Here is a 21167-nt window from a genome sequence, read left to right as displayed (position 1 = left end):
GTGTCCTTGTTCAGGGGCAGACTCCACACACTCTAGTCTAGGACTGGGGATAAGGCCTTGAAGGAAATAAGGCTTTTTTCTCTGAAGAGACCGGAACTATCAGCCCCAACACCAAGGACTGTGCTCTGTCCACGGTGTAGCACTGCTTGGCCAGCTGACTGCTGACTGCATCTGTTTGATGGCTCTCTGCTGACTCTGTCCCATCCTCCCTACCCCAACAACTATATATAAGGCACGGTACTTCTTACAAAACTTGCTGGGCATAAGACATAGCTTATGCAAGACCTCTTGATCCTGAACTTTCCTATCTCTTCACTGTCTGATTCCCTGGTCTGCCCTCTCTGGAACGTGTCCTAGAATGACCTCCTGGTCCAGGTCCTTGAAAACCCTGTTGTCTGTACTACTTTGCTCATTTAATCCATCAGCACCCACTAAGTGAAGAGTAGAGCCAGGTACTGTGCTGGATGCTTGTCTGGGATTCAGGCTTTGTGTTGTGTTTAGCCACTGTCCTCATGAATACTCAACCAGAATGCCTGGAAGAACTGGCTACTAGTGTCTGCTTACATGTTGTTCTTGGGCACTGGACTAAGACAGGAAGCAGAGGTCTGAGGGACTGAAACTGGGGTCTGGAGAGGTGGCTCAGTGGTTAAGAGCACTGGCTGTTTTTCCAGAGGACCTGGGTTCAATTCCCAGCACCTACATAGAAGCTCACAACTGGTTTGTAACTCCAGTTTCAGGGGATCCAACGCCCTCTTCTTAGGGCACCAGGCACACACATGCTGTATAGACATATATGTAGGCAAGATTCATTCATACACAGAAAACTCAGACATTTTTTAAAGACACTAAAACTTACCTGTTTATAGACCTCTCCCCATAGACCCCTTATTCTCCCCTAAACATGTTTTCTGTTCTTTTCTTTAAATCCTGTTTTCTTTATTATTTATTTATGTATATGAGTACACTGTAGCTGTCTTCAGATGTTGCAGAAGAAGGCATCTGATCCCATCACAGATGGTTGTGAGCCACCATGTGGGAATTGAACTCAGGACCTCTCGAAGAGCAGCCAGTGCTCTTAACCACTGAGCCATCTCTCCAGCCCCGTTTTCTGTTCTTCTACCTCTGCTCACAGTGGACTCTACCACCAAATCCCCTTATGACTCTGCTAAAGGTGGATTCTACTATGAAATTCTATGCTTTCAACTGTGCACATGGGACTTATCTGTAATCATAGAACTTGCTAAAGTAAGAACACAGGCTTAAAGCTAGCCTGGGCTCTATAGCAAGGTCTGTCTCAAAGAAATAAATCAAAACAAAAATCTATTCAGCTTCTGAGGTACGTTTAAGTTTTATTTCTGTGAGGGTTTCCCCAGATATGAAGTGTGTCCTGTGTGTACATTGTGATGGGATTAGGAGATTAACTGGATGTCTGGGTCTTACCATGTTGTCCAGACTGGCCTCCAATTCCTAGATTCAGCGACTTTCACATAAGCCCTCCCCTTGCCTTCCCCACCCTCGCCTTTCATCCCCAGTCATTTTTAGTCACAGGGATGGTCAGTATGCAGGAAGAAAGAGCTGAAGGACACACGCCAAGCCATCATCTCTGCATTTTACTTTTAGGGCCTCACATATGCAAGACAAGTGTTCTATCACATGCCTGACACCCTCAAACCAACACTCAATCCTTATTCATGGGTGAGTAGTCTTCAGTGTGATGACAATCAGTTTCCTGCTGATGCGGGCCAGTCTGCTTCCCAGCAGTGAGTGTTGTGTCCAGAAGAGCCACACCTAACCAACAGTTAGCAAGCTGGAAAAAAAAAAGAAAAGAAAGCAAAAAGTGAGGTACAGGATAAAGATTCCAGAGCTAAGGAGCAGACAGGATCTTCAGGGCTGCCTGCTGCCCCAAGCCAGGGATCCTAAACTTATGCCCTGAGTTCTGTGCTCAATGCACATTAGGGTATGGCAATGCCTAAGCTTTTCCTAGGCTTTCCTGGAAACCCAGCTGACCTTCTCCAACCTGGACCCCCAAGATTTGTTCACTCCTTTTCCACCCACTTCTGTGTGGCACCATTGCATTCAGGCAGAGGCAAGATATGATATGGAGGGGCTTAAAAAGATCTATGACTAGAGCCAGGGAGATGGCCTTGTGGATAAAGTTCTTGAAGCACAACCATATGGATGGGAGTTTAGATCTTCAGAACCTACATAAAAGCCATGTGCATGAGGTGACCTTGATTGTAACCCCAGAGCCCAACAGGAAGAAATAAGAGATATCACAGGGCAAGCCAGCTAGCTAGGTGAGCTAGCCAACCAAATCAGTGAGCTCCAGATTCAGCAAGAGACCCAGCCTCAGTAAATGAGGTGGAAAATGATAGAAGAAACCTGATTTCAGCCCCTGGCCTATGCACACACACTAACACAAAGAAAAAGATCTGGGAACTTGTTGGACAGAAGCTCCTTTGACTCAGGATGTTTTAAATGGAGATGAAATATTCCCTAGGGCAGGGAAGCTCCATGAAGACACAACTAAACAACTCAAAAGCTTCAGGAAATCCCTGAAACTGACCAGATTCACAAGCCCTAAGCTGATAGAGGGACTGTTGAGAAACACTCACACTCAGACCAGCTGAGCTGCCTGGAAGAGACACTTTGTAACCTGCCTGCCAAGTTGTTCATGAGCTCCAGGTTTCCATCTGTTTTGATCTATTACTCATGGGGTAGGCTTCTGGTGATGCTTCTGGTGATGCACCTGTCTTTGAGTCGTTTTGTTCCTGTAAGTAACTCTTCACCCACACTTCCGTAAATAAACCCAACAAACACAGGAGGTACACTCTGGTTGGTTCCCTCTCTGGGGTGAGCAAACATTTATTCACATCTCTCAGGAACAGTGACACAAAACAGGTCTGGAAAGCTAACTGTGGTAGTTGAAACAAGAAGTTAAACATAAGGGCATGAGGAAGGACACAAAGTAAAGATCATGGCAAACCAGGGAGTGCAGGTTTTCAAAAGTGGTACGGGTGGGTGTGTTTTTAGATAGACTGGGAGTGCATCTGCCTCGTGATACCATGTGAAGGATGAGGGAGGGATGTGTATTAGTGCTGGGATTCCTAGCCTGGCCAGCTGTTTTCATTTTTTGTCTTGTTGCTGTAACAAAATACTGTAGAGTACCCTCAGGTTTATATTGGCTTACAGAGTGAGTTCCAGGACAGCCAGAACTACGCGGAAAAACCCTGTCTCAAAAACAAAAATGAAACAACATAAATGAAAAAAAGGAAGCAACTGCATCCCAATTCTAGTTTGGGTGAACAGTGGTTTCAACCAGGCTACTTACAGAAATGTGAGCAGTGGCCAGCCAGTTCTACCACAGGGGACTCTCCTGTGAGCCACTGTTGGCTGCTTATTCGAGGGTGGAGCCTTGTGAGTCCCACCCCCTCTCCGTACGGTAATGTTAGCCAGTCCAAGCTTATGAGGGCCTTGTGAGTGCAAATAATTACAACTGTCTGACTTCAAGACAGTAACTGTCTTGTCGGGCTGGAAGTCCACAGCTACGTGTTCAACGTCTCAGTCAAAACCTTCTACTGTCAAAAAGAAAATGAGTGTGCTGACCCTGTTAGCATCCCAGGTCCTCCAGTCTACCTCAAGGAGGGACCAGAGAACAAAACCGAGAAAGCTGCAGTCTGGAGACTGGGAAGAGGTTTTCTAGCAAGCCACCACGAAGATTCCTGGTGTGGAAAGGACAGGATACAGTGGGGGTGATGGGGTGAAACCATGCAGGCTGGGGACATAAAGGCAGATTCATAGAGAGTAGACCTGAGGGGGGCTAGGAGAAGCAGTAAAGGGTGAATACGAACAAAGCCCACTGTATAAATGTATACATTCTCAAGGAATTAATGAAAATAGTATAAAATAGTAATTTCTTTTCTTTTTTAAAAGATTTATTTATTTTTTACATATAAGCACACTGTAGCTGTCTTCAGACACACCAGAAGAGGGCATCAGATCTCATTACAGATGGTTGTGAGCCACTATGTGGTTCTGGGATTTGAACTCAGGACCTTTGGAAGAACAGTCAGTGCTCTTAACCACTGAGCCATCCCTCCAGCCCAGTAATTTATTTTCAAGAGATGTCTCAATATGTAGATCTGCCTGGCATGGAACTTTCTACATAGACCAGGCTGGTCTTGAATCCACAGATATCTGGCTGCCTCTGCCCCCTAAATGCTTGAATTAAAGGTACATACCAACACATACACACACACTCACACATGTACATACACGTACACATACACAACATTTTTTAAAATGATAAGGGGACAGCTTGCAGTATGAAGTCAAAGCTGATTTCATAATAAAAGAACTAATGTATAGAAACCTGGGGAAATAGTTTGTACTCAACTTATGAAATAAGAACTCTTGGGCCAGCAAGATGGCTCTGAGGACAAAGGAACTTGTCTTTATCAGTTCAATTTCCAGAACCCACATGGTAGAAGGAGAGAAGCAACTCCTTTAGGATGTCCTCTGGCCTCCCACACTTGCCATTACACACACACACACTCACACACACACATACACACTCACACACACTCACACATATACACACTCACACACACACACACACACACACACACACACACACGAACAAGTGTACACATGTACACACATACGTACATGCATGCATGTTCAAAAAGAAGAAAAAGAAGTAAGTGCTCATGGCATGGGTGAGAGGAAGCATGGCAGTTTATAAATGCATGTGTCCAGTCAGGAGAATTTTCGATACAAAGGCCGCTCTGGAAAGCCTTTGTTCACCTCTTATTAAAGCACTCATCACAGTGCGGTCTGGCTGCATGCTAGCTGCTGTCCTCTGAGCATTCACACTTGTCACTGCCAGTGGGAAGGTGCCTCAGAGCAGACCTTCCCACAGAGCGTCTGGACCTTCCCAGGGTCTTGACACAGGGCAAGCAGCACTGAGCCCAGGTGATAAGGTAGTACACAAGGAAGGACAGATGCAGACCCTCTGTTCCCTGCTTCAGTGACTTACTCTTCAGCTTCCTGCTTACTAGTAATTAGTTTCCCCTAGGAGACCAGTGCTCCCGGGATAGGAGAGGTTAATGTTCTCACAAGAACACATTCCGGCTGAGCTGTTCCTATGCACAGATTTATGCAGGGAAGGTTACTGTTGAGATGCGAAGCCATTTTTCTTCAGTGAAAGCCAGGAGCCCAGAGCTTACAGTGGAAGGCACAGCCAGCTCGTAAATCTACAGTGCCCAGGCCTCTGAGCAGCCTCTCTTATTGGCAAAGCGATGGATGCTCTGCCGGGGAGGCTGCAAAGAAGCTGTTCATCACTATCTCATTTGGAGACTTGGCACCTAAATGGAGCCACCCCAGTTCACAGATCTGTGCACAGCCCAGAGGTGCTAACTCTGTGCAGACCAGATTGGAAATCTCTTCCCAGAGCCTGCACCAACTGTCTGGAGAGTCACAGCACCAGGAGTAGTGTGTCCAGCTTCTTTGTACTAAAATGCAAAAAAGGGGGGGCGGCTTAATTCCTGCTCAGGAGACAGACAGTGGCTGCCTGTGTTCGCTCTGTCCCTCTCTAGCTGGACTTGGTGTCTTCTCAGAGATGTTTACCTCTGAGGTACCACCGTATCCCACTGAACAGCCCAGACTGTCCTCTTCCCCCGAGCCATGAGAAGTGGGCAGCTCTTTCAGAACTGAGTAACTAGTTGCTTGTACTCACAGTCGGAACCCAATTCAAACCAGACCCTCCTGTGAAGCCCGTGTCTCTCCCTCTTGTACCCTATGGGACTCAGCTGACAACCTACTTCAGAAACTACTCTCTCACACTACGTAGGCTGGACCGACCCATCAGATCTAGGCTCCCTGAGGCATGGGATGAGTGGCACGATGCAGACCCATGCTAGGGGAACCACTGACGAAGTGAAAAGAAAATACCAGAGCCTCTATTTACATTTCCATGAAAACTTAAGTTTCAGTAGTTACCACAAGGGCCAACTACGGTAAGTATCAACATCTAAACTGGCTTGCACTGGTTAGAGAATGTAGAAAGGCTTCAATGCTGGCTGTCTCGTGCCCTTAGTATCTCTCTCCCCACTTCAGTGTGGGCTAGACCTATGACTTGCTCTGTTCTACCCAACAGAATAAAGCAAGGGAAAGACTCGCTTTTGGGTCTATCCTGTATAAGAGAGTGAGACTTCCATCTTGCTAACAGACTCTTAGTGACCCCTTGTCCACTTCTGCCTTTGATGAAGTTTGCAGTCATATGAAGACACCTATACGACAAGGGGCTGACGGTGGCCTGCAGACCAGGCTCCCTCACTCTCCTCAGACACAAGGAACTAAGCCCTGCTGATGATCCTAGGAGTAAAGTTCTTCCCCAAGTGTGCTCTGAACTACAGCTCTCTAGACCAGACAAGAGGGCACCATAAAAATTCTGAATGGCAGCATGTGGCCCAGAGGTTTGAGAGGTAGAAAGAATGTCACCTCTAAAACCTGGGAGTATGAGCAAACTTGGAGGCTGGCTCTCTGAGACCTGGGTTCAAGTCTCAGTTCTGCTTCTCAGCAGCAGGTGACCACAACAAACTACACAGTCACCCTCCTTATCTATGCAAGCAGGTAGACAAGGCTGGGAGAGGCACCAGTGAGAGCAAGCTGAGGAGCATTCTGTGCATTAGGGTGTCATAGGCATGTGTTTGCCACCAAACTCCTGTGGCTGTGAGCAAGGACCTGTACTCTCTTGGCCATGGCTGCATTCATACAGATGATGAGGAAGGCCCATCCTACTCTGGCCGATTCTAAACTGTATATCCTAGAGAAGAAAGGACAGTGTTATCCAGGGAGATGTTCCCAAGGTCACAGGAGGCACCTTTGATGGTCACATCTTGTTACCTTGAAGGGTTCACAACTGGAATTACAAAAGGGAACTGGAATATCAAAGCAGAGTCAACAGGGGAACCACCACATTTCAATACAAGCGAGCAGCCATTGTCAGTGGGACAGCGGCTTCCATTTTACCACTACTGACTGCCTACTTGCCACGGTGGATAAGTTACCTGTGGCTCAAATGCACCTTGTAAGTACAAGGTAGGAATGAGCTCTCATTCCCCTTCTATCTGGCCACTAATCTGCTGGTGGTTGCACATCCCTTTTGCCCTGGAAGACAGGACAGCCAGTCTTTACAGAGCAGGGTAAAGGCTCTTATCTCACAGTGAGCTTAGTGTGCTTCCCATACAAACATTTACTGGGCACCTACTGTGTACCAGCTTACACAGTGGACCAAGAGCTGGTGCTAACCAGGGAGTCACACTGGTACACAGAGGACAAATAGACGGCTAAATGACTGAACATATTAATGGGCAGGCAGACATGCAGACAGTGTTCTGAGCACAGGAGTAGAGCACTCGCGGTACAGAGCGTCGGGGTCACGAGTGTGCACATTCCAGCAATAGCGTCGGCCAAATGTAAGCGTAGGAGCAGAGATCACCCGGAACCTGTGAGGAGGGCACAGACTTGGGGGACTCCCATACTCCTGTGATCCCTGAGAGGTCCTGGGTGGCTGCCAGATGTAGTGTACCCTTGCTTCGGCCTATGTCGGGGGGGAAGCAGGCCTTGGTCTGAGGACAGTGGCCCCAAGGTGGCAAGGGAGTCTAGGTGAGAACAGTCATGACAAATAGCGCTATGCCATGGTCAGTACCAGCGCTGTAGAAGCCTCCCCTGTCCTGCATGATGTATGAGACACTTTTAGGGTGAGAAGGTGCCAGTCACAGCCTTATCTTTTCTTTTTGATACCTTTCAAATGTTCCTCTCGACTGAAGGTTTAGTTCCTTTCAGAAAGTGTATAAATGACCCTGATAATACGCTTATCTCTGGTTCTCCAGTAGGAAGTTAAAAACAAGCTGGCAACTCTTCCATCTTGTTTCATCATCTGGAATAAGGCAGCCAGTGCTGGATAGAAAAGTCGCTAAACATGAAAAAGCTAAACTAAACAAAATCCTAAAGTTAAGAAACAGACAAAAACCCCTGTGTGTCCATTTTTGGCCTTCCTTACCCCTTCACTAATGTGTGTTGCTCTGTAAAACTAAAATCTAGGTGTAGACCCAGATATGCTTGGCATGAGAAAGTGTAACGTAGTCAGTAAGTGCCCATCCCCACCAAAGTTCATCATGACCTTATGATAAAGTACTTGCTTAGCCTGTACAAGGCCCTGGGTTCAGGTTCAGTTCTCGTCCACAGGGAAAGGGGGGAAGCAGTCTGGACATGATGACTCACACCTACCTGTAACACCAGCATGTAAGGACCAGAGGCAGGAGGAGGATGTAAGTACAAGAGTTCAAGTTCAAGGTCATCCTTGGGTACACAGTGAAATGGAGGCTAGCCTGGGCTACATGAAAACTTGCCAACCAAAAAAGGCATTAAGAAAGTAGAAGAGGAGGTGAGGAATATGAAGCTGGATCTTTTTCTTGCACTCTAACCTGCTCTAACTTTCATAGAGAAATAATTTCAGAGGCCCTGAATATATGAAGTAGGAAAATTCAGAAGCCTTCGGAGAAATCCAGGAGTCCTTCAGAGAGGGCAACACAGGTTTCAGAGGCCAGCCTGGGACATCACAGAATGCAGAAAAATCACTGGTACAGTTAGGAAATGGAAGAAACCCTTCCGTGCTGCTGGACAATGTAGCGGGAATAAAGAAGGTAGGTATGATAACCAGAGCAAGGACCTCGTTACCGCAGGACCTACAAGCTTGTGTTCTCAACTCTGTAAGGGGAGAGGCACGCAGAGTTCAGAAAGGACTTTCAGAGATAGAAATGCTGTGCGGAAAGACACGGGGTCTAGCCTTTGGTCCCTGATGCTAATGCAGAACTGACGCACCTTCCCATTTGTGACGTACCATGACCTGCTCTCCCCGTTAGCTGGATTTAGCCGCTGCTACTGTCTGGTTGGGAGTGGTTATTGCTGCTGGGAGATGGTCCATTTCTGGAGCGTCAAAGAAGTAAGCCTGCAGAAAAAGAGACACACAATGGAGCAGGTGAGGATTCCTCTAGGGTCCGTATTAATAATCTTTGGGGCCTCTCTCCTCCCCCCATCATAGATTATCACACCACACTGCAGCCATTTCTCTGTGTGTCTCCCCGACTCAACCTTTTAAAACTTAGCTCCCATTCACTAGACGTGCTATGGTACATGCCGGACTCTTCCCAACAACCCCGAGGTGTTGTTGTTACAATGATCTCACCTGGCAGGTGCAGAAACCGAGGCTCACAGACTGTCCCCGGGTGAGTGAGTGTGGCATATGAGCAGTGGAGTCAGGACTCACGGCAGTGCTCATCTGACTCCGAAGCTCACGTTTGCAATTACTGTGTCACACGGGGACAGTCACAGTCTCTGTCTCTACCTCTGCTTTACCAGCATCTCATCGGGCATGAGAGTAAGTAGCCAGATGCTTATGGGCTGACTGTCCCTAAGCCACTTAGTTGACTCTCTCCGAAGACCTCTAATGTCAAGTGCTAGGCACACTTCCCTTCCTAGTACTTGAGCTTGAACAAGAAGAGTGTGACAGCAAAGGGTGTGACAACGAAGGGTGTGACAAGAGCTTCCACTCATCCTTAGCTGCCAGGAACCAGGAAGAGGCTCTTCCCTCCTGCCTTAAGGCTGAAGGATGCTAATGTCAGCCTAGGAAAACATCAGTCTTGTTAGCCTTGAGCTCCCAGTTCAAAGGGAGGGTGAAGCTGTTGCTATACCAAGGGCCACTAGATACTCTGGATTCCCTTGGTGGCTCAGGCAGATGCAAAGGTAAAAAGCTAAGAATCATTTTCAGCAGCTCTGCCCTTATTAGCCAGAAGAGGGTGCCAACACAACACACTTGAGCTCCCCTTCTACCCTTCAAACTTAATAGATGTCTTTCTTTAGCTTCTCTTTGCTTTTCCCCATAGTCTCTCCCTCTAGCTTATCCGAGCCCCAGAGCAATCCTGCTTTTAAAGGTTTTCTTGCAGCTGTTTTCTGGCACAAAGGGAGGAAATCCCTCTACTTGGGGGTCATGAGTGAGACAGAGGCCAGACTGTCCATCTCAGCCTTGGCTCCATGGGAGCACTGAGTAGGGCCACCAATGACTGTCCATCTCAGCCTTGGCTCCATGGGAGCACTGAGTAGGACCACCAATGACTGTCCATATCAGCCTTGGCTCCATGGGAGCACTGAGTAGGGCCACCAGTGAAGGAGTGGCTCTCTTCCAGGTCACTTAAGGAAATGCTCTTCAGGACTCTGACTCTCAAGAGCTGAATGGTCTAAGTTCTTCGTCTGCACTAGTTACTAACACGGTGCCTCTAGACAGGCCTCTCTGCCGCCTCAGTTTTGTCTGTAAAATTGAAAAAAGTATCTCTAAAAGGCTTTTTCTTCTAGTCTCTGCACAGCCTGTAACGTGGCACAGGGTCTGTGTCCAGCCCGACCCATCCTGAGGCTCTGTGGCCAGTAGGCACCATTCCCTTTGAGCTCAGTGGTAATCATTCTCATGTAGGCCTGTCTGACTCTCGACAACCCACCAAGGACTCACCCTCCGTGCTTCCTGCACTGTCCCTGCCAGGTGTGTTCAGTAAAGACTGGAGATCATTTTCCAGTGCGGTCACCGAGGGACCTCAGCAGATGTGAGGCTGCCACATCCATCACTGCACTGAAACCAAAGCACCAACCCGCGGTTCCCAGGGGACGCGGAGAAAGCTGGGCTAGGCTGTCTGGCTCAGCTGGTGCTCCTCAGCTCAAATGACTCCTGCCAACTCCCCCCACCGCTTTCTAATAACACGAGTATCTTCGGATTACGTGAACAGTTTTCTTTCTCTCTTTTTCAGTATGCATGTGTCTGTGTGCATGTTCACCTGTGTGTGGTGTGTAGATACACAAGTACATGTGTGTGCATGCCAGAGCACAACCTCAAGTTTATTCCTCTGGCACTTCCTCTTCCTCTTCCTCCTCAAAATTCACACCAGGTTCCCGTCACACAGACTAGGCTGGCTAACAGTGAACCTCACCTGTCTCCATCTTTCCAATTCTGGGGTTACGAGCATGCACCATGTCCAACTCCTTTTCTGTGGGCTCTGGACACTGAACTAGGGTCCTCTGAAAGCACTTTACTAACTGAGCTCTCCTCTCAGAACACCCCGAACTCCTCCCATAAGTCAAGGTCTTGCTTTATACCTCTGAATGGCCTGGAACTCACTATGAGACCCAGACAGGCGATAAACTTGTGGAAACCTTCTTGCCTCAGTACTGAGATGACAGATGTTAGACACTAGACAGCTGACCTGTCATAATTGTCATGCTGCAAAACCTATCCAACCCTTCCAAGAGGACAGACAATACTAGGATGTGCATGGTCAGCCCCTTTGTCTAAGGAAAGAGAAATGCATTCAGAGTAATAACCAAAGCGTGGGTGTGTGAGCAGGATGGGGTTCCCAGCTTCCTCCATGACCAAAGCACGGGTACCCAAGCTAGATGGGATCCCTGGCCTCCTCTATTTTGGTTATCCCTTCTCCAGAAGAGAAAGGAGGAGCCATGTCCAACACAGAGAAGACATTCAGACACAGGGCTCCGTCTGCTCAGGAGAACACAGGGGCTTCTCCTCAAGAAGACCCTTTCTCCTAGCAGATACTTCTGGCCCAGAGTCCAGCCTGCCCTGATCAGGAGACTTTTCAGAGCTAGAAGGAATGAGCCTTTCTCCTACCTCTGCCTCTCCACCAACCTCTCAGCCAATTATACAATGTGAAAAGGTCAGGTCAGAGAAGGTGCAGGGAGAGTGAAGGGTACCGTCACCGTCTGTCACAAGAGCCTCTGTCCATTTATGAGCTCTGTGACCTTGGGTCACTCCTGTGAGAGCATTAGGTTATAAACTGCAGCGAAGTGGCCTTGGAACTTTTTACTTGTTCTTCTGACCTAAAGGATCCTTCACAGTAAAGGAGAGGTTTCCATGGCCATATGCCAAGTGTCACAGAAGCCCAGGAAGAAATGATACTGAGGGTGTGACAGTTATGATGCCTCAGTTTACCACTAAGCACCTCCCAGATCAGGGCTCATTCTGCTTCGTAATAATGCTCTCTTCTAGAAAGTTATTTGTTTTACTCTTAAATTATATTTATTTCTGTGTGTGTGTGTGTGTGTGTGTGTGTGTGTGTGTGTACCGCAAAGGATATAGTGCATGCTTGGAGATCAGAGAATATAAAAAATTTGGTTCTCTCCTTCCATCATGTTGGTCCTGGAGACAAAATTTAGGTCACAGAGCTTGGCAGCAAGTACCTCTAGCCACTAAGCTGTCCGGCATGATAGGCAGGCAAGTTCTGCCTTCAGCAGAGTGTCCTAAAGTGTCATGTGACTTTTATTTTTATTTGTTTTAGGTAAGGTCTCTAGCCTGGGCTGGCCTCCACCTCCTTTGGTGGCTGGTGACGAAGCTGAACTTTGACTCCAACTGCCTCTACTTCCCAAGCGAGAGAATTACAGGTGTGCACCGGGGCACCCGTCTCTGTGGTTCGAGGAACAAAGCAGGACTCTGGGTTGTGTTAACAGAGCTGCATCCCCAGTCCCCAAACCGGCTCTTTTAAATTTTATTTTGATTTTGTGAAGTGCGTTTGTGTGCATGTGTGTGAGACAGAGACTGAGAGAGAGAGAGAGAGAGAGAGAGAGAGAGAGAGAGAGAGAGAGAGAGAGAGAGAGAGAGAGAGAGATGCAAAGAGTGTGCAGGTCCACGCATGCTATGTTTACAGAGAACACGCAAGGACATCATGTACGTTCCACCTTTCTGGCTTGAGATAGAATCCCTCACTCAGCTCGAAGTTTGCCATTCAGCAGATCTGGCTGGCCAGTGAGCTCCCAGAGTTCCCAGGATCAACCTGCCTCCACCCCCAGTGCTGCAGTGACAGGCACATGGAGCCATGCCCAGCTTCTCCTCCTTCTTCTGAGTCAGGGTCTCACTATGTAGCTCTGGCCGAGTGGAACTCACAACAACGACGTCCTTGCCTAAGCCTCCCAAGATCTGGGACTCAAGGTGTGTACCTGCCATGCCCACCTAGCTTTTTATGTGGGTGCTAGGAATTCAAACTCAGGTCTTCATGCTTGTAGAGCAAGTGAGTTTAACCGTTAGGCCAAATCCCTATTCCTCCAAAATGGGTTCTTATTTCTTCCCTATTTATTCATTTTATGTGTAAAGGTGTTTCACCTGTATGACTGTATGTGAAACACAAGTGTACCTAGTGCTCAGGGAGGTTAGAACAGAGTATTGGACCTCCTGGGACTGAAGTTACAGATGGTTGTGAGCCTCCGTGTGGGTGCTGGGAACTGAACCCAGGTTCTCTGCAAGAGCAACAAGTGCTAACAGCAGAGCCGTCTCTCCAGCTCCTGAAATGGGTTCACAGTAGTGATAATGTCAGATCCCTGCCTCCCTATTCCTCACTTCTTAAAAAAACAGCCTTTCCTTTCTGCTTCCTTTTCTTCTTTTTCCTCCTCCTCACCGTCTCAGCCTACCTAACCAAGAGGAGGTGGGAAGGTGTCAGGGGGAGGCAGTATAGCTAGGTGGTTACTGACAAAGGGAAGCATGCTCTTTCATGGATAGAAGGGGCTAGAGGGGGACATGGCAGCATCCCAAGGGCTTGGACATCCTTAGGAGGATCCAAAAACAGGCCAGCTGTCTAGGCAGTCGGCGGATATGTTCAGTATCACTCGCTTCCTGTCCTTGCTTTGTTTGACTCTGGGGTCAACCTGTGGCAGGAAGATGCCAGTCACATGACCGACAAAGCAGTAAGATTCAGGAGCACAGAACCACAGCCGAGCTCACACAGCCACCATTTGACCGAGCTGGTCTCCTACCGGGCCTGCATGACTCAAAAGCACATGCTTTTCCAAAAGGGTCCCCAGGCACAGGGACTCGAGTAAGCTTTACATACTATGCGCCTTAAAAACCACGCAGGTGTCTATAACTGACTCCAATCTTAGGCTCTCCGCCCATGAAATCTTTTTCTTCTTCTTCATTCGAACCAGCTGGGAAACTTTAAATGTCCAACATCTGTCAAGACGTGAACAGGAAACCAAAAAGGCACCAGCAGGCAGAACCCCATCCTGCTCCCCAGACCCACACAGAGACATGAGCACTCAAACCTCTCTGGCACTGAATCTTTTTTTGAAGACAAGCGTTTCCTTGTGTAGCCCTGGCTGTCCTGGAACTCACTCTGTAGGCCGGGCTGGCCTTGAACTCAGAGATCTGCCTGCTCTGCTTCCAGAGCACTGGGATTAAAGCCATGCCCCATAACTGCCTGGTTTAAACACTGAATCTTAACCACGTCACAGAAACAAGAAAAACCAGACATTACACCCAAATCCTCACACTTTTACTACCTTCCCTTCTAGGTCAGTCTTGATATTTAGTTCACAGGATCAGTTTTCAAAGCACCACTGTGTCTAATGAGCGTAAGGATTTTGCAAAATAAGTGTGGACATTTGCGTATGGTACACACCCACAGTGTCGAAGAGATAGCTCGGAAGGTAAAGGTGCTCGAAGGGCAGCCCGGTGGCATGAGCTTGATCCCCAGAACCCCCACATGACCCCTGAAAGTCGTCCTCTGACCTCCACACCTACTGTGGCTTGCATGTGCCTACACTTGTACATCCAAGAAAAATAAGTACAGTACCAAGCAGGTACAGTAAGAACATACCAAGCAGCCCACAGAGAGCAGCACATGCAGCAACACGATTGTCACAATGGTGGCCAAGGCGACACGCCGGTTATCCTCACGAACAGCTGGCCAAAATGTCATTACCAACACAGACCCTGAGATGCCCAGGGCAATCGTGACAAGGACCCAACGAACAACCCTCTGGGGAATGATCCACAGGACCTGGGAAAGGAGAGAGCGTGAGGCGAGTTCCTCAGAGGTGCTCATTGCCAGCACATCTGTTCACAGGGCTCCCGAGTCAGTAGGCAGTGGGTGGGTGAGCACTGCCATGTGGCTCTGCAGAGCTCTCTAGCGGCAGGCAGATGGATGCTGGCCCAACCAAGGGATCCTGACACAGCCAAAGCCCTTCCTTGCCTTCCCAGCACCCGTTGCCATCCTAAGATTTAAATTCAAAAGGAACCTCCAGGGGCGTGGGAGCATTAGGCTGGAAATAACAGGGCCCTGTGGAATACTTTGTTGGGTTTTTCTAATTTTCCACCCAAAACTGCACGGCTCTGCCTACTCGTCCGTGTGGTACTTACTGCTGTGGGGATATAGATGAAGAGCGAGTAGCCGTAGACACACACGATCTCCAGAAATGAATAGGAAACGATGCTCATCACTTTGCTGTTTCTCCACAGGAGGAAGCCCCAGAGGGCCAGAGGGACCAGCCAGGCATAGGCGTAGATGACAGTCGCCGCAATGGACACTGTGGATGACAGGAGGGCTCCATCCCCATCGAGCCTTCAGCAAGCTCAGGGTACTTCACACACTTTTCCTGGGCCCAGCACATAGTAGGTGCTTCATAAGCATTTGTTGATCTAACAATCCCTTAGCATGTGTCTTTGTGGTGGTGACATGGTTTTACAATGGACTTGGTGACTAAAACCTTCTAATAGAAACAACTGATTTATCTAACCGAAATACTTCAGAGAGCCATACTAAGTGTCTAAATATACTTAGCTTTTGGATCGAATAAAATCCAACTACCCCCTTGGAAGAATACGTTTCTCCTCCCTAGCAAAACAAGAGCTGACACTGATTTCTTTAGCAAATGTATTAAAATGCCCTGGGTGCAGATTAACCTGCTCCACGTGCCATCTAGTGATCTGTCTCTAAAATATGGAGTTCCAGCTCGGAGGCGCCTGAAATATCTCCACGCTAGTTTCCTCCCACATAAATAACCCCGTGTCGGCGGTGCAAGCGCTCGTTAGTGGCTCCTGGGAACCGTTGCTGGACACTCTCCTGATCTGTCCTCTCCTGAAGAGCAGCATTTCCAGGACTGCCTTCCTTCTGCAGTGACAATCCTAGAGCACGTTAAACCAAGGTACCTGCCCTTCCAACATGAATACTGGCAAATAATTTACTCAGCACCTCCTGCAAAAACAGGCCCCTCCTAATAATTACAGTCAGGCTCTGACTAAAGCTTGTTGTCCAGAACCTTTGGAGGCTCCGTAACAGGCCTTTCTCTATTCATGTTGGAATGGCCTTATTGAGCCACACGTAGCTTGCTGACAAAATTCCTTTTCCTTCAGTAGGTAGGGAAGGGGAAGAAAATTCCACCTTGGCTGTAGCCACTGCTTACTAAGCACCCATTAGACATCAGATACTGCACTCGGAGCTTTACTGCGAGGCAATGTGGTGCTTGAGCGAAAGCATACTCCAGGCGGTAGGTTCTAATCCTAGGCAAAGCAACTTTGGGTGGAGAGTTACATAACCTTCCTGTTTCAGTTTCCCTGTCTGCAAAATGACAGGAATTTTGCATGTGAGGCTCTTAGGAGAATCAAACAAGTAAACACAGGTACTAACTATTCTCAGCAGTGACTGACATATAATAAATTCTCAAGAGTTAGATATGGGGGCTGGAGCTGGCTTGGCAGTTAAAAACCCAGTTCAATTCCCAGAACTGCTATGACAGTTCACAACCATCTGGAGCTCCAATTCCAATTTGATTTGCTCTTCTGACCCTTTAGGGCAATGGACAAGCTAATGGTACACAGACATACATGCCGGCAAAACACCCATTCACACACATAAATTTTCAAAATAAGTAAGGCTGGTCATTGTGGTGCATGCCTTTAATCCCAGCCTTCAGGAGACAGAGGGAAGAGGTTCTCTGTGAGTTCAGGATGAGCCTGGTCTACACAGTGAGTTCCAGGACAGTCAGAGCTATGTAGAGAGACCCTGTCTCAAATATATATATATATATATATATATATATATATATATATATATATATATATATAAGTAAATAAATAATATAATAAAATAATGATCTTTTTAACCAGGCCTGATGTCCCAGTCTATAATTCGAGCGCTTGGGAGGTGGAGGCTGGAGGTCCAAGTATTCAAGGCCATCCTCTAATACACAGTGAACTGGAAGGTAGCCTGGGCCACACGAAGACTTGTCTCCAAAGAACAGGGACTGGTACTGGAGCTGAGTGGCAGGTTCGTTCAAGACACTGGCTTTAATTCCCACACCACACACAAAGATTATAATCTGAGTGTTAAGACATGCACACGTGCCTATAATCCATATGCTTGGGAGGCTATGGCAAGACAATTATAACTTCATGTTGAAATCAGAACTGCAACTTTGTTATCAGCATGTATACAGACAGGGTCTTGTGCCATCTCTTTTTTCCCTTCAGAAAGGAAAACAGGATGAGAGCAGACAAGAGTCTTCATCAAGGTCACACGATGAGTTGATCTGAGCAGGATCTATTGCCAGAATGTCTCATACTTTAAACAGTGTTTAAAGTTATTATTAATGTATATGTGGGGAGTGTGTGTGTGTGTGTGTGTGTGTGTGTGTGTGTGTGTTGCCAAAAGCCAACTTCTCTGGAGTCAGTTCTCACTCTCCACTGTGGTTTCTGATGATCACACTCAAAGTGTCCAGTGTGTGTGACAAGTGCCTTTAACAACTAAGCCAACTGCAGGCTTAGGACTCGTTCTCTTTATGTAAGATGAGAAAACGTGGGCTGGAGAGATGGCTCAGTGGTTAGAGCACAGACTGCTCTTCCAGAGGTCCTGAGTTCAATTCCCAGCAACCACATGGTGGCTCACAGCGACGGTGTACTCAAATACATAAAATAAGTAAATGTATTTTTTTTAAATGAGAAAATGTTCATGGACAGAGCGATGGTTGTCTCACTGGTCTATAAAGCATCAGGCCTGGGATGCCCAGCTTAAGGGGATATCAACAGATTTTCCTGTGTTCCAGCTTCCTCCCCAGGCAGGGAAGGTCGCTCTTCTTGGTCAGTAGCTCTACACAGACCTGCAATGTGTAAGTTACCTACTTACAGCGACTGTTACTGTCCTGCTCAGTTAACCACTGAACTACTTGAACATAATGCACATGCTTGGGAAATGTGTTCCAAGTTTACATTCAAATGACAACTTTTAATAAACAGGACTGAATCTATGTCTAACTCCATGCTGAAAAGGGACAGAAGAAAGAGGGCAAAAAGGGAGAAAAAGAAGGACACATGGTCCCTTTCTCACTCTCTCATACACATATACACACACTTCACACACATATACACACATATCTCTCACATACACATTCATAACTCTTACACACACCTCTCTCTCACACACACACAATACATATACATATCTCACACACACATGCACATACATATACACACTTCACATACATACACACATATCTCTCACACATACACCTCTTTCTCACACACATACACATATACCTCACATACATACATTCATCTCTGTCTCTCTCACACACACACACCTCTCATCCACACACACCTCACATACATATACACACATTTCTCTCTCTTTCTCTCTCTCTCTGTCTCACACACAGAGGAGGACACTATAAAGCAAGAATGTCATTCACAAGCCCAACTGGGGTCACCTTCTATGTGGTCCTCTTCAAGTCCTGACCACTGGAGACTTGTCATTAGCAAAACCACCAACATTGCAGCCCCCAGCTGACAGCTACTGGTTTCCCACAATGCTCTAGGCGCTTTATCATTAGTGGTTACAGGCATCTCTGCTAGCTAGGCTATCAGAACTTAAAGAACAATGTCTCAGTTGTTTCTGACCACTGCATAATGAAAACACTGCTACAGTGAATACTTCCTGCACATTGTATCTTCTTAGAATAAACTCCAATCAGTACTCAGCCTAACAGCTTCCCTAAAAATAACAAAGGTTTACAACACTATGCATATACGTGTACCACTGAGCAATATACACTTAGGACAGAAAGTTGTATGCAATAGAACTTTGCCGTGGTGGGGAGGACTGTGGGTTATATAGATGGTGGTAAAGAACTCTTGAGGTACAGGCTGAACTGGAGAACAGAGCTGCAGTACATCAAGACTGGACAGTGTGCTCGGAGCAGGGGAAGCGTGCAAAGGCATTCAAAACATGTAGTCAAGATATTCACCCACCTTTCTGGAATTCGGGCACATAATGATATGTCTTCTCTCCCAGATGGATTAAGAAGTTAGAAAGGTTCCCACTAATTGCTATGGCAAAGACCAACGTGGCACATATCCAAAAGGGGCCTGCAAAGCAACCAGAAGAAGCAAAAAGGGGAAATGAAACACTCGTTAGACTCTCTCTGAATCATTTTTTAAAAAGATTTATTTATTTATTATATGTAAGTACACGGTCACTCTCTTCAGACACACCAGAAGAGGGCATCAGATCCCACCACAGATGGTTTTTTGAGCCACCATGTGGTTGCTGGGATTTGAACTCAGGACCTCTGGAAGAGCAGTAAGTACTCTTAACCACTGAGCCACTTCTCCAGCCCCTCTGAATCATTTAACAGCCTCTTCCTGGTTATACTTTTTAAAAAAAAATTTATTTTATGTATGTGAGTACACCTTCACTGTCTTCAGATAGACCAGAAAAGGGCATTACAGATGGTTGTGAGCCACCATGTGGTTGCTGGGAATTGAACTCAGGACCTCTGGAAGAACAGTCAGTGCTCTTAAACATCAAACCACCTCTCCAGCCTGGTCACACTTGAAGCAAAAGAAAAAGAATTTTGGATGCAATTAACACTTAGTTAATGGAAATGTTCATTTTCAAAAGGTCGGAACCCAACTCTGTAATTAGGTGTTTGAAAAGCTGTGGTAATCAGAATCCAAAGGTGGAAACAGTCCCCACCTGAGTGAAAGGGAGAGTTTTTTGCTAACATCAGAGGACACACAGGTGAGCCAGTCAGGTCCTTCTGCATTATAAATGAGGAGCAAGCAAAAGTCAACTTGAGGGCTGGAGAAATGGCTCACAGGTTAAAAGCACTGAGTGTTCTTCCAGACTCAATTCCCAGAACCCACACAACTGCCCATAATTCCAGATCAAGGGGAATCTGATGCCCTCTTCTGACTTCTGCAGGATAGGTAAATATCTGAAGCTCCCTGGCCAGTCACATAAAGATGAGCTTTGTATAGCGTGAAACCTGCCTCAAAAAGAACAGGGGAAGCTATGCAAGCGTGATGGCACACTCCCTTAATCCCAGCATTCAGGAGGCGGAGAGGCTCCATCCAGGCCATCCTGGTCTACAGAGTAAGTTCTAGGACAGCCAGGGCTACACAATTAAATCCTGTCTCAAAAACGAAAACAAAAACAAAGAAAAAAAAAAAAAAAAAAAACCAAAGGTAGAGAGCATTCAAGGAAAGACACCCATTGTCAACCTCAGATTTCCACGCAAGCACACATACATGTACATATACATATCATATACATATACAATACCACACATACATAAAAAATTGATTTACTATGTAGCAAAAATAATGCTTTTTTAATTGAGATATTTACATTTCCATTAACATTTGGCAGTATCTTTGGGGCCAATTTCAGACACCTTGAAATATAAAATTAAGAAAACTATTACATTTGGAGAGAATAACACAGATGGATGAGTACTTTTCAAAGCCAAGTATCGACCTGAGGTGAGAAAGGGAACCTAGGCAATCGACAATTCCAAGGAGCCACTGACACCAGCTTTCCACAAGTTGCCTGCTTCTCCTCTAGAGTGCACGCTCTGTGATACAGTCCAAGGTGAAGAGAAAAACATCACAGTACTATTTTAATTTCTTACACCATGAGAGACACAAACATCAAAGCAAAACCTACACAAATCCCTTAACCAAAAAGTTGAAAAGGTGGCTCAGTGGATAAGAGCACTGGCTGTTCTTCCAGAGGACCGTGGTTCAAATCCCAACAACCACACGGCAACTCGCAACTGTCTGCAGCTCCAGTTCCAGGGCTTCTGACACCCTCTCACAGACATATATGCAAGCAAAATACCAATGTACATTTTTTTAAAAAAGACAGTTTAAGGTAAAGGGAGCACCTAGAGTTTAGAGATGGACAGGGCGAGATCGTGGGGCCTGAGATGTCCTTTTACACAGAGGGACTCATCTTGCAGCCAGTGGTGTGGGGGGGCAGTTATGCAGCTGCCTGTCTGTGTAAGCG

The 21167-nt window shown here is 46.8% G+C and overlaps 1 protein-coding gene across 2 annotated transcripts in view; it reads right to left on the bottom strand.

Moving 5' to 3' along the window:
* Positions 1–1521: 1521 nt before the first annotated feature.
* Positions 1522–21167, bottom strand: part of YIPF1 (Yip1 domain family member 1) — a 34582-nt gene continuing 14936 nt past the window's right edge. Inside the window, exons 6-10 of one of the 2 annotated variants that reach the window (XM_080920847.1) lie at positions 19127–19243; positions 15245–15411; positions 14703–14885; positions 8887–9013; positions 1522–1807 (exon numbers count right to left, since the gene is read on the bottom strand). In XM_080920847.1, coding sequence (XP_080776973.1) covers positions 8924–9013; positions 14703–14885; positions 15245–15411; positions 19127–19243 — 557 coding nt within the window. In that variant the 3' untranslated portion in view covers positions 1522–1807; positions 8887–8923. The remainder of the gene's footprint in view (positions 1808–8886; positions 9014–14702; positions 14886–15244; positions 15412–19126; positions 19244–21167) is intronic. The other variant, XM_080920846.1, reaches the window with a different exon arrangement.

This window comes from Micromys minutus, assembly GCF_963924665.1.
Source record: "Micromys minutus genome assembly, chromosome: 9".
Classification (NCBI taxonomy): Eukaryota; Metazoa; Chordata; class Mammalia; order Rodentia; family Muridae; genus Micromys; species Micromys minutus.
This window is presented reverse-complemented; position numbering and strand designations above follow the sequence as displayed.